Source organism: Symphodus melops, assembly GCF_947650265.1.
Source record: "Symphodus melops genome assembly, chromosome: 23".
Lineage (NCBI taxonomy): Eukaryota > Metazoa > Chordata > Actinopteri > Labriformes > Labridae > Symphodus > Symphodus melops.
The window spans coordinates 3,010,734-3,024,455 of record NC_136713.1 but is presented as its reverse complement, the minus strand read 5'-3'; the positions used below and the strand labels follow the sequence as shown (position 1 = coordinate 3,024,455).

Sequence of the window (13,722 nt, the reverse complement as noted above, 5' to 3'; positions counted from 1 at the left end):
CCTAGACTACCGGGGGAACTGGCACCAGGATCTCTTATCTCTCTCTCCTTCTTTCTCTCCCAGCTTTCATATCTTATTACTGCTTGTCACTATCTTTATATTCTAACCTCTCCTTTTTTTGGGAGCTCCTGAGCTCTCTTAGGTTCCTTGGGACTGTTGGTGAGGATGGCCTGCCCAGACCCCCCCCCCAACCTATCCTATTCTTCTTTCTGCATCTTGTCCCATTTTCAAGCCCAGCACAGTTTAGCAGATGGCTGCTCTGTCATGATCCGGGTCTGCTGAAGATTTCTGCCTGTTAAAAGGAAGTTTTTTCTTGCCACGCTATGACGGATTAAGCTGGGCTCTTGTAATATAGCCATCAGTAAGGTCCTTTACCTGCTTTTTGTAAACATAACAATGAGCATGGTCTTGTTACCTGCTCTTTTGTTAATGTTAACAGACAAACAGTAAGGTCCTTTACCTGCTTTTGTAAAGTGTCTCAAGATAACGCCTGTTATGAATTGACACTATATAAATAAAGATTGATTGATTGATTCATGGGGAGCCCCATTGTCCTGGAGGTGGTTAAAACATTTGCGTTGCACACGGCCACAAACACTAATATGCATATCTTAACACTGGCATTAGAACAACACACAATAGAACATATATCTTTTTTTAAATAATGGGTAAAATATGCAATTTCAAACAACTTTACATTTTTACATGTTTTTATGTACATGAAAACATTTCAGCTTTTCATGTTTTTGGAAGGAATCTCGCGATCCCCCTTCCAGTGTCTCGTGACCCCCTGGGGGTCCCAACCCCCACTTTGGGAACCAATGTATATTTACGTTTCATCATCTGAGCTGCACAGTACATGTGACGTCAGAAGAGGGTCGTTGTTGGCATTCGAGAAATAACCTTCACATCCATAGCCAACAGGATCGACTGAATCCTCGAGTGGTTGCCATGTTTGCTTCTACTTTTTGGAGGATCTGCAAAAAATGTGCATACTGTCACCTGCTGTGTCAGACTGCAAACGCAGATCAGCAGGTTAGAGGGGAGCGGGGAGTCATCGTGCTCGGGCCCCGTACGAAACAATCATACCTAAAGTGAGAACGGCCTAACATGTACTGTAATGCGTCCAGAACACATAAGCTGAGTGTCTTCATCAATGTGCAGGTTCCCCATGTCATGAGGACTAAAGCACCCCCATACCAACATGGATGCTGGGTTTTTAAGCACCGATAACACTGATGGTACCTCTCCATCACAGTCACACTATGTTGGTTCTCCTGCATACAGAGAGTTCTTCAGATTGTCAGAATCTTTACTGACAATGATTTACTGTCATGATTGACTCTTCTTTAGTTACTTTGTTCCTCATTGTTGTTGCTTGGTTGTGTTTCACTGTCTTTTTTAATTTTTCTACCAAAACTACATAGCACACATTTAAAGCGACTTCTTGCATTAGCAGTGTTGAAGAGGTAGATTCTTTTGTTTTACCTGGGGCCAGTCTCTGATGAGAGACAGCTCAGACATCTACGTCAGAGCACCATTAGAGTGTGCTGAAGAGAGATGAGTAAAAGATGAACAGGAAAAAATTGAGATGCCAAAAGAGATGAATAGTCTGCAGTGAGCCCCACCATGAACTAGAATGTTATTTTTTCTCTAATCTTGATTTAAATGATGGATGCTGGTCCTGTTTTCTTTTGAAACATTTTGTCGTCATTTAAATTTAACATACACATCTTGTCTTTGTGCTACTTTGAACCAATTCTGTTTCACCGATATTCAACACAGGATGAACAGTCCTTTCTTTTTTGGAATTAAACAAGAACCTACGGCCTGGTTTGGCTTAATTCTGGTCACACCGTGATCCCTCAGTTATCCTATGCCTCAAACGCCCTTCCTGACTGTACGCCCTCCATCTCCTCTCCTGTACTGCTTTTCTTACGACTCGGTGCCATTTCTACACCTCGCTCTAAAACACTTCTCTCTGATTGGACCACCACACATCGCGCCATGCCGCCCCTGTTCGGTTCAGCCCCGTCGTTATGGACTCGATTTCTCAGCCCTAACACAAGTTGGTTGTGATTGCCGATTGCCTCTCTGAAGTCAGTAGGTCTACACTGTACACCGACGGACCTGTTCTTCCTGCCCCACCTTGCCATCTTTCTCCACAGGTGGCACTGCAGGAGGCAGCCGATGGGCCTGGACCAGCACATAGCCTGGAAGCCCCTCTTAAAGTTCTCGTTGTAGTATCCATAGATGATGGGGTTGACGCTGGAGTTGGCAAAAGCCAGCCAGTGGGCAAAGGGGAAGATGTAGCTGGACAGAAGGTCGAGCTGGTCCCTGTTCAAACCTGCGTAGTCCGTCATCATCATGAGGGTCCAGAGTGGTAACCAGGAGAGCATGAACAGCAAAGCCACCAGGATGAGCATCTTTATCACCTTGATCTTTTTCTTGGATATTCTTTGCTGACCTCCTCTCCTCCCCACCACCTGCACCGTGGCGTTGGCCAGCTGCAGCTCTCTGTTGGCCACCACAGAGGACCACAGTTTGACACAGATTCTCCCGTACATCAGAGTGATGAGGCTGAGGGGCACCAGGTAGATGTGAGCGAACAGAACCGCCGTGTAGACCTTTGTCATCTGAGGGTAGGAAAAGTTTTCATAGCAGGTGTACAGAGGATACGTGAGGTTGAAGTCATCGTTGTGCACCAAGAAGTGAAAAGGAATTTTCTCCACGGTCAGCGCCACCGCAGCAGGACACATGATCACCACCGCCAGCATCCAGATCAGAATGATGGTCGCCTTGGCAACAAGCACAGTTGGCTTGGGTTTTAGAGGGTAAACAATACAGCCAAACCTGGAAGAGAAAGAAAAGAACAACCAGTCCTGTTGTTTTGGCATAAAAATACAAATAATGTCTTCTGATTGTTTTTGCCAGCCTGAACGCAAAAAGCCACATGAGATCTAATTTTTCCAAATCGGATTGAAACCACATACAGAGGTGATTCAAACGTCGTTCAAACTAGACTCCTAAAGATCTGATTCAATCTGAACGTCTCGGTCGCTTCAATGCGTCTTCTGCTTCACTCGCAATGCAACACCATCGACGGAGATCTGGCAAGTTAATTCAAGATGCGTTCCACAAACTGGTCAATGGAAGAAAACAGCAAGAATAAAAACAAACATGGAGCAAAACAAGATCCTTTGAGTCAGAAACACTAATCTGGATTAGGTAATCGAGATCAGGTAATCCGTCTTACTTTCATGCCGGATGTGAAAAGCAACACTGGACTGGATCAACCAGCTATGTAAAGAACAGGTAGAAGATCCAACATAGGGTCACTTTATAATTAACACGAAAATTACACAAACATACACTTCTATTCATAATTTCCTTTATGACCCCTCATGTGAAAAACAAAAACAAATACACATCAACAAATACATATTTTGAAAATGTCTTTCAGATCTGAACTTTTGCTTTGGTTTGTTTCTATCTATCTATCTATCTATCTATCTATCTATCTATCTATCTATCTATCTATCTATCGATCTATCTATCGTTTAGCTTGATTTGTTCCTCTGCTTCAAAGTCAAGTGTAGAATATAAATAAATAAATAAAATTATTTGAACAATTTTAAAGTTTTATGACATTTTCTTCCCACCTTGAAATCCTACCCCCTGTTGGGATAAGGGTAATCCAGAGTTATCCAAATGCTACTGACAAGTTTTGAACAACACAAACTGAAGGTTTCATCCAGACTAAAACTAGAATTGGATTTTTGAACAACCTATTTTCAAGATTTGATCCAATGCGATAACAACAATTCAATCAGTTTACCTTTGAATTTTTCAATTTCAATTTTCAACTTTATTTGTGAGGGACAATGTGCAACAAAAAAACATAAATGAGACCATTTGATTCATTGCACCAGAGTTAGCCTGAAGCTAATTTACATCTGCAGGTACATACATCATACATCACTCAGCATGTAACAAATAGCAATATATACATGAAATGTCACACACATGTCAGACACACACACACACACACACACACACACACACACACACACACACACACACTGACTGTCTGAACAAAGCCTGAATGTTTGCAGCGCCAAAATGAGCATGTGTTTGGCGTCACCATAAAAGAGAGTATGTGGCATGGCGTGCTGCTTCCACCGCTGTGCTTCACAGGGATGCTGTGAACAGGAGGTTTAACGGTTGGTTGAATATTTGTTTATCATTTTAGAGGTTTTATGATCAGTTATTTACAAACAAACAAGCGACAGATCAAACTTATGGTAGATATTCTGGCACAGCTTCAGCGACTATCAATGTGCATGAAAAGTGAAAAGTGAAAAAGATCGAAACAGGCCGACGTGTTTCAGCTTCATCGGGTCAACTTGTCCATGACTCGGCTGTTTCCTCAGTTATAGACGATAAAGAGCATTAACTATCACGCCACAGAGCAACTCACCTTTCGACAGCGATCGCCACCAGAGTGAAGACGGAAGCAGAGGCGGACACTCCCTGCACGAAGCCGCTCAGCTTGCACATCGTGTTGGAAAAGGGCCAACCTGTTGAAAAAGACAAACAGAGTGTCGCTCAAACACGCGGCTCGACCTCAACAGTATGAAACCTGTTGACCTCAACTGTAGTGCCTCATGAATTGAAAAATAGGTCTTAATTATTTACAGTTTTTTAAAATTAACATATTATATATATATGAGAGGAACACCAACAAGGACCGTGACGTCGCCCGGCATGGCGGAGCCGGGGCCCCACCCTGGAGCCAGGCCTGGGGTTGGGGCCCGCAGGAGAGCGCCTGGTGGCCGAGCTTTTGCCCGTGGGGCCCGGCCGGGCTCAGCCCGAAAGGATGACGCGGGCCCGTCCTCCTGTGGACCCACCACCCACAGAGGAAGCCGTAGGGGTCGGGTGCAATGTGGATCGGGCGGCAGTCGACGGCGGGGGCCTCGGCGACCCGATCCCCGGACGCAGCTTCTGGCGTTTGGTACATGGAACGTCACCTCACTGGGGGGGAAGGAGCCTGAGCTTGTGCAGGAGGTTGAGAGGTACCGACTAGATATAGTCGGGCTCACCTCCACGCACTGCTTGGGCTCTGGAACCCAGCTCCTCGAGAGGGGCTGGACTCTCTACTTCTCTGGAGTTGCCCGCGGTGAGAGGCGGCGGGCTGGTGTGGGCTTGCTCATAGCCCCCCAGCTCAGCTGCCAGGTGTTGGAGTTCACCCCGGTGAACGAGAGGGTCGTGTCCCTGCGCCTTCGGGTAGGGGACAGGTCTCTCACTGTCGTCTCAGCCTACGGCCCGAACGGCAGTGTGGAGTACCCGGCCTTCTTGGAGTCCCTGGGAGGGGTGCTGGACAGTGCTCCGACTGGGGACTCCATTGTTCTACTGGGGGACTTCAACGCTCACGTGGGCAATGACAGTGAGATCTGGAGTGGGGTGATTGGGATGAACGGCCTCCCTGATCTGAACCAGAGTGGTGTTCTGTTATTGGACTTCTGTGCTAGTCACAGTTTGTCCATAACGAACACCATGTTCGAGCACAGGGATGTCCATAAGTGCACGTGGCACCAGGACTCCCTAGGCCGGAGGTCGATGATAGACTTTGTGGTCGTGTCATCTGACCTTCGGCCGTGTGTCTCGGACACTCGGGTGAAGAGAGGGGCTGAGCTGTCAACTGATCACCACCTGGTGGTGAGTTGGATGCGCTGGCAGGGGAGGAAGCCGGTCAGACTCGGCAGGCCCAAACGTGTAGTGAGGGTCTGCTGGGAACGCCTGGCTGAACCCTCTGTTAGTGAGGTCTTCAACTCCCACCTCCGGACGAGCTTTTCGCAGATCCCGGGGGAGGCTGGGTGCATTGAGTCCGAGTGGACCATGTTCTCCACCTCCATTGTCAAAACAGCTGCTCTGAGCTGTGGTCGCAGGGTCTCTGGTGCCTGTCGTGGCGGCAATCCCCGAACCCAGTGGTGGACACCGGAAGTAAGGGAGGCCGTCAAGCTGAAGAAGGAGTCCTATCGGGCGTTGCTAGCGCATAGGACTCCTGAGGCAGCTGACGGGTACCGGCAGGCCAGGCATTCCGCAGCCCGGGCGGTCGTGGAGGCAAAAACTCGGGCCTGGGAGGAGTTCGGGGAGGCCATGGAGGAGGACTTTCGGTCGGCCTCGAGGAAATTCTGGCAAACCGTCCGTCGCCTCAGGAGGGGGAAGCAGTGCTTCACCAACACTGTTTACAGTGGAGGTGGGGAGCTGCTGACCTCAACTGGGGATGTCGTCGGACGGTGGAAGGAATACTTCGAGGATCTCCTCAATCCCACCGTCACGTCTCCCACCGAGGGAGCAGAGGCTGAGTTCTCAGAGGTAGACTCGTCCATCACCCAAGCCGAAGTCACCGAGGTAGTTGGCAAGCTCCTTGGCGGCAAGGCTCCGGGGGTGGATGAGATTCGCCCTGAGTATCTTAAGTCTCTGGATGTGCAGGGGCTGTCATGGTTGACACGTCTCTGTAACATCGCGTGGAGGTCGGGGACAGTACCTCTGGACTGGCAGACCGGGGTGGTGGTCCCTCTTTTCAAGAAGGGGGACCGGAGGGTGTGTTCCAACTACCGGGGAATCACACTCCTCAGCCTCCCTGGGAAAGTCTATTCCAGGGTTCTGGAGAGGAGGATCCGGCTGATCGTCGAACCTCGGATTCAAGAGGAACAATGCGGTTTTCGTCCTGGCCGTGGAACACTGGACCAGCTCTACACTCTCCAGCGGGTGCTCGAGGGTTCATGGGAGTTTGCCCAACCAGTCCACATGTGCTTTGTGGATCTGGAGAAGGCATTCGACCGTGTCCCTCGCGGCGCCCTGTGGGGGGTGCTCTGGGAGTATGGGGTTCGGGGCCCTTTGCTAAGGGCGGTCCGGTCCTTGTACAAGCGGAGCAGGAGTATGGTTCGCATTGCCGGCAGTAAGTCGGACCTGTTCCCGGTGCGCGTTGGCCTCCGGCAGGGCTGCCCTTTGTCACCGGTTCTGTTCATTACTTTTATGGACAGAATTTCTAGGCGCAGCCAGGGGCCGGAGGGGGTCCGGTTCGGGGACCACAGGATCTCGTCTCTGCTTTTTGCAGATGATGTGGTCTTGTTGGCTCCATCGAACCCGGACCTCCAGCGTGCACTGGGGCGGTTCGCTACCGAGTGTGAGGCGGCTGGGATGAGGATCAGCACCTCTAAATCTGAGGCCATGGTCCTCGACCGGAAAAAGGTGGTTTGCCCTCTTCGGGTCGGTGGGGAGTCCTTGCCCCAGGTGGAGGAGTTTAAGTATCTCGGGGTCTTGTTCACGAGTGGGGGGAAGATGGAGCGCGAGATCGACAGACGGATCGGTGCGGCGTCTGCAGTCATGCGGTCGCTGTATCGGTCCGTCGTGGTGAAGAAGGAGCTAAGCCGAAAGGCGAAGCTCTCGATTTACCGGTCGATCTTCGTTCCTACCCTCACCTATGGTCATGAGCTTTGGGTCATGACCGAAAGAACGAGATCTCGGACACAAGCGGCCGAAATGGGCTTCCTCCGTAGGGTGGCTGGGCGCACCCTTAGAGATAGGGTGAGGAGCTCGGTCACCAGGGAGGAGCTCGGAGTAGAGCCGTTACTCCTCCACATCGAGAGGAGTCAGTTGAGGTGGTTCGGGCATCTGGTCCGGATGCCCCCTGGACGCCTCCCTAGGGAGGTGTTCCGGGCATGTCCCTCGGAGGAGGCCTCGGGGTAGACCCAGGACACGCTGGAGAGACTATGTCTCTTGGCTGGCTTGGGAACGCCTTGGGGTCCCACCGGAAGAGCTGGAGGAGGTGTCTGGGGTGAGGGAAGTCTGGGTGTCTCTGCTTAGACTGCTGTCCCCGCGACCCGGATAAGCGGCAGAAAATGGATGGATGGATATATATAATATTCAGAATATGAGAGGGCATACATCAGGCCCCTTGTCCACCTGGCTGTGCACTCATGAAGCTTTTGAGCGCAGAGAAGAATAGTGCTGCAGCTCTCTCGTCTCCATGACAACAGTCTGTAGACCTCTGTATGAGCGACACTGTTTCGTTACTTTATAGTGCATGTTTTTTATTTGAGACGGGATACTTCCCGATCAGACATGGAGCGAAGAGGATGTGAAGACACGTCCGTAGCTGGTAAAGTACGGGGACTGTCACATTTAGAAAAGATCAGCAGTAACGGCGTCTTTCTGATGAGTTGAATTGCTCGAGTGCTCAGAGCAGAAATGGTACAGTCATTCGGGTGCCTACCTGTGATCATGTTATCCACCAGTGTCGTAGGGATGCAGAAGATGCCCACCAGCAGGTCACTGATTGCCAGGTTGAAGATGAAGAGGTTGGTGACCGTGCGCATGTGACGGTTTTCCAGCACTATTAGACACACCAGGATGTTGCCCACCATGCACAGCAGGAAGATGAAAAAGTAGGCCACAATGTAGCTGGCGGCGACGTACAACGAGTGCGGATAGTAGGGGAAAAAGGTAATGTTGGTGGAATTTGTGGCGCCACCTGAGCTGGTGTTTACGAAGGCAGCTGTGGTGGCCGGCCCCTCGGTCTCCATCCCCTCCTCCGCCATGTTGTCAGGTAGCTCCATCGTTGTTACACAGACTCTGCACAGGAAATAAGACAGGATTCTTACACATGGATCATCTTAATGCTTTGACATTTGAACAATGGTTGACCCTATTATATTTATGAATGACAGGTTCAGGTAACTTCATTTGTACCTGTAGGTAAATTTGGTTGCAGGGAGAGTCCTTTAATACAGCAATACATGAAACACAAAGTGAGAAGGCATGGTACATGGGTGCTGAGGTACATGAGGTACGCAGGTTCTAATGGTACAATTGATAAAAACAAGTTGATCTGTAAAAGTTACAGAGACCAGAACACCAACAGAAATAATCAATAAATAAAGAACCACTAAAGCCGTGTTTCCACCAAGCGGTTCAGTTCGGTTCGTCTCGGTATCGCTCACATTTTGTGGTATTTCCAGAGACTAAAGACGGGAAAGATTCCAAAACAACTGATCCACACCGCCCTACTTTTTGGGACCCCTCTGTTGGGGTGCCAAGTATATCGATCCGACCCTAAAAGGTGGAGCTAAACCCTCCAGTCCGTTGATTGGTCAGCGGCATTTACAGACAAACACAACCCTGACGTGTTTAAATACAGTCGATTGTTTATTGGTCTGTATTTCTCCTCGCCGCACACAGCCTTCACTGAAACAAAGCTGGATTGAGTTTTTGAAACAAAGAGCCACATGTCAGTGCACAGTTTGTCACTCAGAGGTGAGTTCACTGTCTTGATATCAAGCGTCTGTAGCGCAAAATACTAGTTAAATAGTTAAGTTATTTCTCCTCTCTTGTTTCCCCCGTTCCTCTCTTAGATAGAAAAAAAAAGTCAACAGTTGTGGTCACATTTAGCACAAAGCTCTGTCCTTTCGTTTCCCTCTCCTTTCATTTACTATTCTTTCTCAATAAAAAACAAAAAAATCAACAGTGGCGGTCATATCACAGGAGCAGTGCACGGCCGCTGCTAAATGCTTACAGGGGAAACACTGTAGGGGAGCTATCTGCTACGTGTCGGGGAAATGCTTTTTAGCAGCGCGTTTTATGTAGCTGCAGCTACCGGCTCCTCTCTCTGCTACACGCTAACACACCAACACACACTTCAGCAATAACACACACGCACGCGCCTACCCTCACCCCTTTTTTTTTTTTTACTTTTAGGGCATCAGCACACAGTTGATCCGTGATCTCTTCCGACCAAACACGTGATCCGGTCAAACAGTCGACTCTTCTCCATTCACTCTCTCCGTGTCCGCAGCTAACGTAACGATAGCAGCGTCCTCTCACAGTCACTGTCGCGTCAGTCTGTGAGCGTCTCCACTCAGACTGTGAAACAGCGCTGAGTTTGAAACACTGCAGGCAGGAGTTGTTTTGTTTTGTGGAATAATCTTTTATTAATCTTTAACAGATTTAAGTTTAAACAGTAGTATGTTCTATGTAGGTGGGGGTTCAGAGGGGAGCAGGGGGGCTCTGGGAGCTACCTATTTAAAAAATAAAAGCCAGCAAATGTGTTTTTTTTTTTTTTTTAATTTATCAATTTTCTGATCTGATAAAATGATTGAATCTATGATGTCAATCTGTGATTGATTCAATTTGTCTTCTCAATTAAATGTACTGTAACAGAAAAACACAAGTTGTCATTTCGGCTGGTATCTGTCAGAGCCTCTGCCTCCTCTGCTTTCATAGGCCAGAGGAGACTGGTCATAACAATCAGGGGTTAGGGTATCATCCATACAAACAAGCAGGTTTGTATAGTTGAGGTGCAGAGGTGTTTTCAATAGAAAAAATTGTATCTTGAGCTAAGTGAATCGTCACATCCCTAAACCCAAGGATGCCATAAAACTCAGCAGAAGAAGAAAAGGAACGGGGAGAAGAGAAGCAGGCATTTCAAACTGAACACTTTTTGCAAACTTCTGTGATTGACATGTTGTGATAAGAAAAGGTTGTTTATTTTGCATTGTGACAGATGACTACTCGTGTTTAAACACGGATTGTTGCTGCACGTGTTGTTTGATTGCCCAGCTTTTCATCATTGTGTTAATTACGTGCGGTGTTAACGTTGTGAATTAACATATATATAATGAAGTAAAAGAGCAGCTATTTGTTTTATACAAAGTGTGGGACATGATTGATTCATGTGTTTGAATGTGCTATGATACTATCTTTTGGCCCTTTGTCCACCTAGCGTTTTCTCCGGGCAGTAAAGCGCTTGCATGAGCATTTTGTGTGCTGATTTTTGCACATCAGCTCTGTCCCAATGACAACAGTTTGTTGACCGGCCGCTGCATGAACGACACGGCGCCGCTACTTTTTACTGCATGTGTTATTATATAGACTGGTGTAGTAATGACGTATTTTTGTAGGCCAACCCGAAAATATGGCGCCGGTGGTTCCTTCAGAAATTCGCCTATGGGATTTTTGCATTGGATTTTGGATCATTGCAGAAAATAAGCTCTGTGTCAAACACGCGTTTCTGACGCATTGCTGTTTTTTTCAGCGGGATAATCTTTACAGATGAACATAATTTATATGAAGTTTGAAGAGTTAATGCAGCCGAGAGAAGTAAAAAGCTAACGTTATGCGCTACCGAACTACACCGCGGTCGATTTATGACGTCACGACCGTTATGCTTCATTGAGCTAATCAGCGGATTTGACAAGATAGCTAAACGTTAGCTTAATAAGTTGTTTATTAACCTAATATTCACAAGAGCACTGAACAACAAGACAATAGGCTGAAGCCTTTCCCTTAGTTAGCTCCATACTAGATATGATTAATTTATCTTTAGCAGCAGGTTATGTACCCCAGTCATTTAAAGTAGCTGTAATTAAACCGCTCCTTAAAAAGCCTACTCTTGATTCAGGAACTCTAGCTAACTATAGACCTATATCTAACCTTCCTTTTATCTCCAAGATCTTAGAGAAAGTGGTAGCTAATCAGTTGTGTGATTTTCTCCACAACAACAGCTTATATCAGGAGTTCCAGTCGGACTTCTATCTGTGCTTGTCCTGTTAGATCTTTGCGCTGCTTTTGATACAATTGACCATCAGATTCTGTTACAGAGACTAGAACAATGACTTGGAGTTACAGGGACTGCTTTAAGTTGGTTTAGATCCTATTTATCAGACAGATCTCAGTTTGTGCATGTTCATGATGAGTCCTCTTTGTACACCAAAGTTAGCCATGGAGTGCCTCAAGGATCAGTGCTTGGTCCGATTCTATTTACATTATAGATGCTTCCTCTTGGTAATATGAGAAAACACTCCATGAACTTTCATTGCTATGCAGACGATACTCAGCTCTACATAGCAATGAAGCCAGAAGACACCAACCAGCTTCGTAAACTATCAATCAATCAGTCAATCAATCAATCTTTATTTATATAGCGTCAATTCATAACAGGCGTTATCTCAGAGCCATTCATACACATTCACACACTGATGGTAGAGGCTGCTGCAGAGTAAAGAGTCCATCAGTATTAACTCATCCATTCATACACTGCAGATGAAGCAGGAGGAGGAACTAGGGGATAAGTGCCTTGCCTAAGGACACACCGGACATTCAGTATGCCTGCAGATCAAATCCCTGGTGGGCCAACCAGCCTGACGATGAGGATTAATGTGAATAACAGAAGTTTTAATAATAAATTCGTCAGGATGTGTTCAGTCAGGTTTTATGGAAGTGATCCAATCAAAGCTATGAACAAATGACCGGTCAGATTGTGAGGAATTTTGCATAACTGAACTCAGACTTTCAGACTGATCCAGCAATGAGTACCCTCATTTATTATTCATGTCTTAATATCTATCTCCACTCTAACTTAGTACGTAAGGGGCTGCTGGGGGCTGACGAACTTTAAATCACAACAGAGACTCTAAATGTGCACATTTTGTAAAGACAGTAGAAAACCTCCCTAAGGGGGCCCCATCACACCGCGCTGTCTGTCAATGACAGAGGAAGGAGGGAAAACAGAAACGGTAAAAAGAAAAAAAAGCAAGAAGAGTAAGCGTTTACGACAACGGCAGACATCATGGAGATGAACGCCGATTGTGGGGCCACCCATTTTTTTTTGTGCCTAAGACCCCACAGACTCTAGAATCCCCACTGCCCCCAACAACTGTCTTGCATGACGCTTCTGTAGCGCTGCTCGATTATGGCAAAAATCATTGTTTACACAAAAATAAACAAGTGAAACAAATAAAAAATACCAGGGATGGTCAAAGATTAATTGAGATATATCAAAGGTGTCAAGGTTCACATCTCTAAAAAAATCAATCTTAGTAACATGTGAGCATCAGCAGCTGCAGAGACAGATTTAAATTGAGGATGCTCCATTATTTTTTAAATCAGATGTGTGGAGGCATTTTGACTTTTAGACAGAAAATGAAAGAGGCGAGAAGAAAACAGAAGTGTGAAAATATCACAAGACGACAAGAACTACTCAAACAGCACAACCAACACGATGCAGCTGTAACCCAGGTTAATTGATTTTAATGTTTTAGCCTCTTATTTTCAGTGCAAGAGGGGAGTGACCTCCGTGAACCTCCATAAATATAAACACTGGTTTTTATTTTATTTTGATTGTATGTAAACTTTTCTATTTTTTTTCTTCCATAAACACCTAACTTCACCGTAAACGATCACCCAATCAGAGCTCATCCCACTTATCAAAAAGATCCGGTTCACGAGGTCACTCCCTCTCATCACAAACATTTGCATGAAGAAACGGAGAGCAGAGAAAGTCAGACGAATTGTTTGCCCAAGACGGGAAAAGAGATTTTGTTTTTTTCGCTCAGCGGTCAGGTTTTTTTTTAAATGATGGATTCGAGGATAAAGATGGCGAGCTAACCCAGAAGATCACCTCACCTTCCCCCCTACAAGTGTGGTAGGATTTGAAAGACATTGACTCCATTTTTTCCCCCCTTTTTTTTTTTGGGTGAAACGGACATAAAAACCCCCGTCTTTCCAGAGCGGAAAGAGGACAGTTTTTGAATTTGTTTTTGAGAATAAGTTTTTCCAAAATACAATTGTTATTATTTAAACTCACCTGTGTTGTTTTTTTGTTGGGTATACACACACAATGGCTTCCTAGAGACGTACCTTTTTTCTTCATTTCTTATT

The 13,722-nt window shown here is 46.6% G+C and overlaps 1 protein-coding gene across 1 annotated transcript; it reads right to left on the bottom strand.

Annotated features, from left to right (window-relative positions):
* Window positions 1–1,874: 1,874 nt before the first annotated feature.
* LOC306818774 (neuropeptide FF receptor 1-like) lies at window positions 1,875–8,624 on the bottom strand (the record flags this gene model as incomplete). The annotated part of the gene is made up of 3 exons (XM_079336492.1): window positions 1,875–2,853; window positions 4,481–4,580; window positions 8,282–8,624. The coding sequence occupies 3 exons, from the start codon at window positions 8,622–8,624 to the stop codon at window positions 1,875–1,877; spliced, it is 1,422 nt and encodes a 473-aa protein (XP_079192618.1).
* Window positions 8,625–13,722: the final 5,098 nt, after the last annotated feature.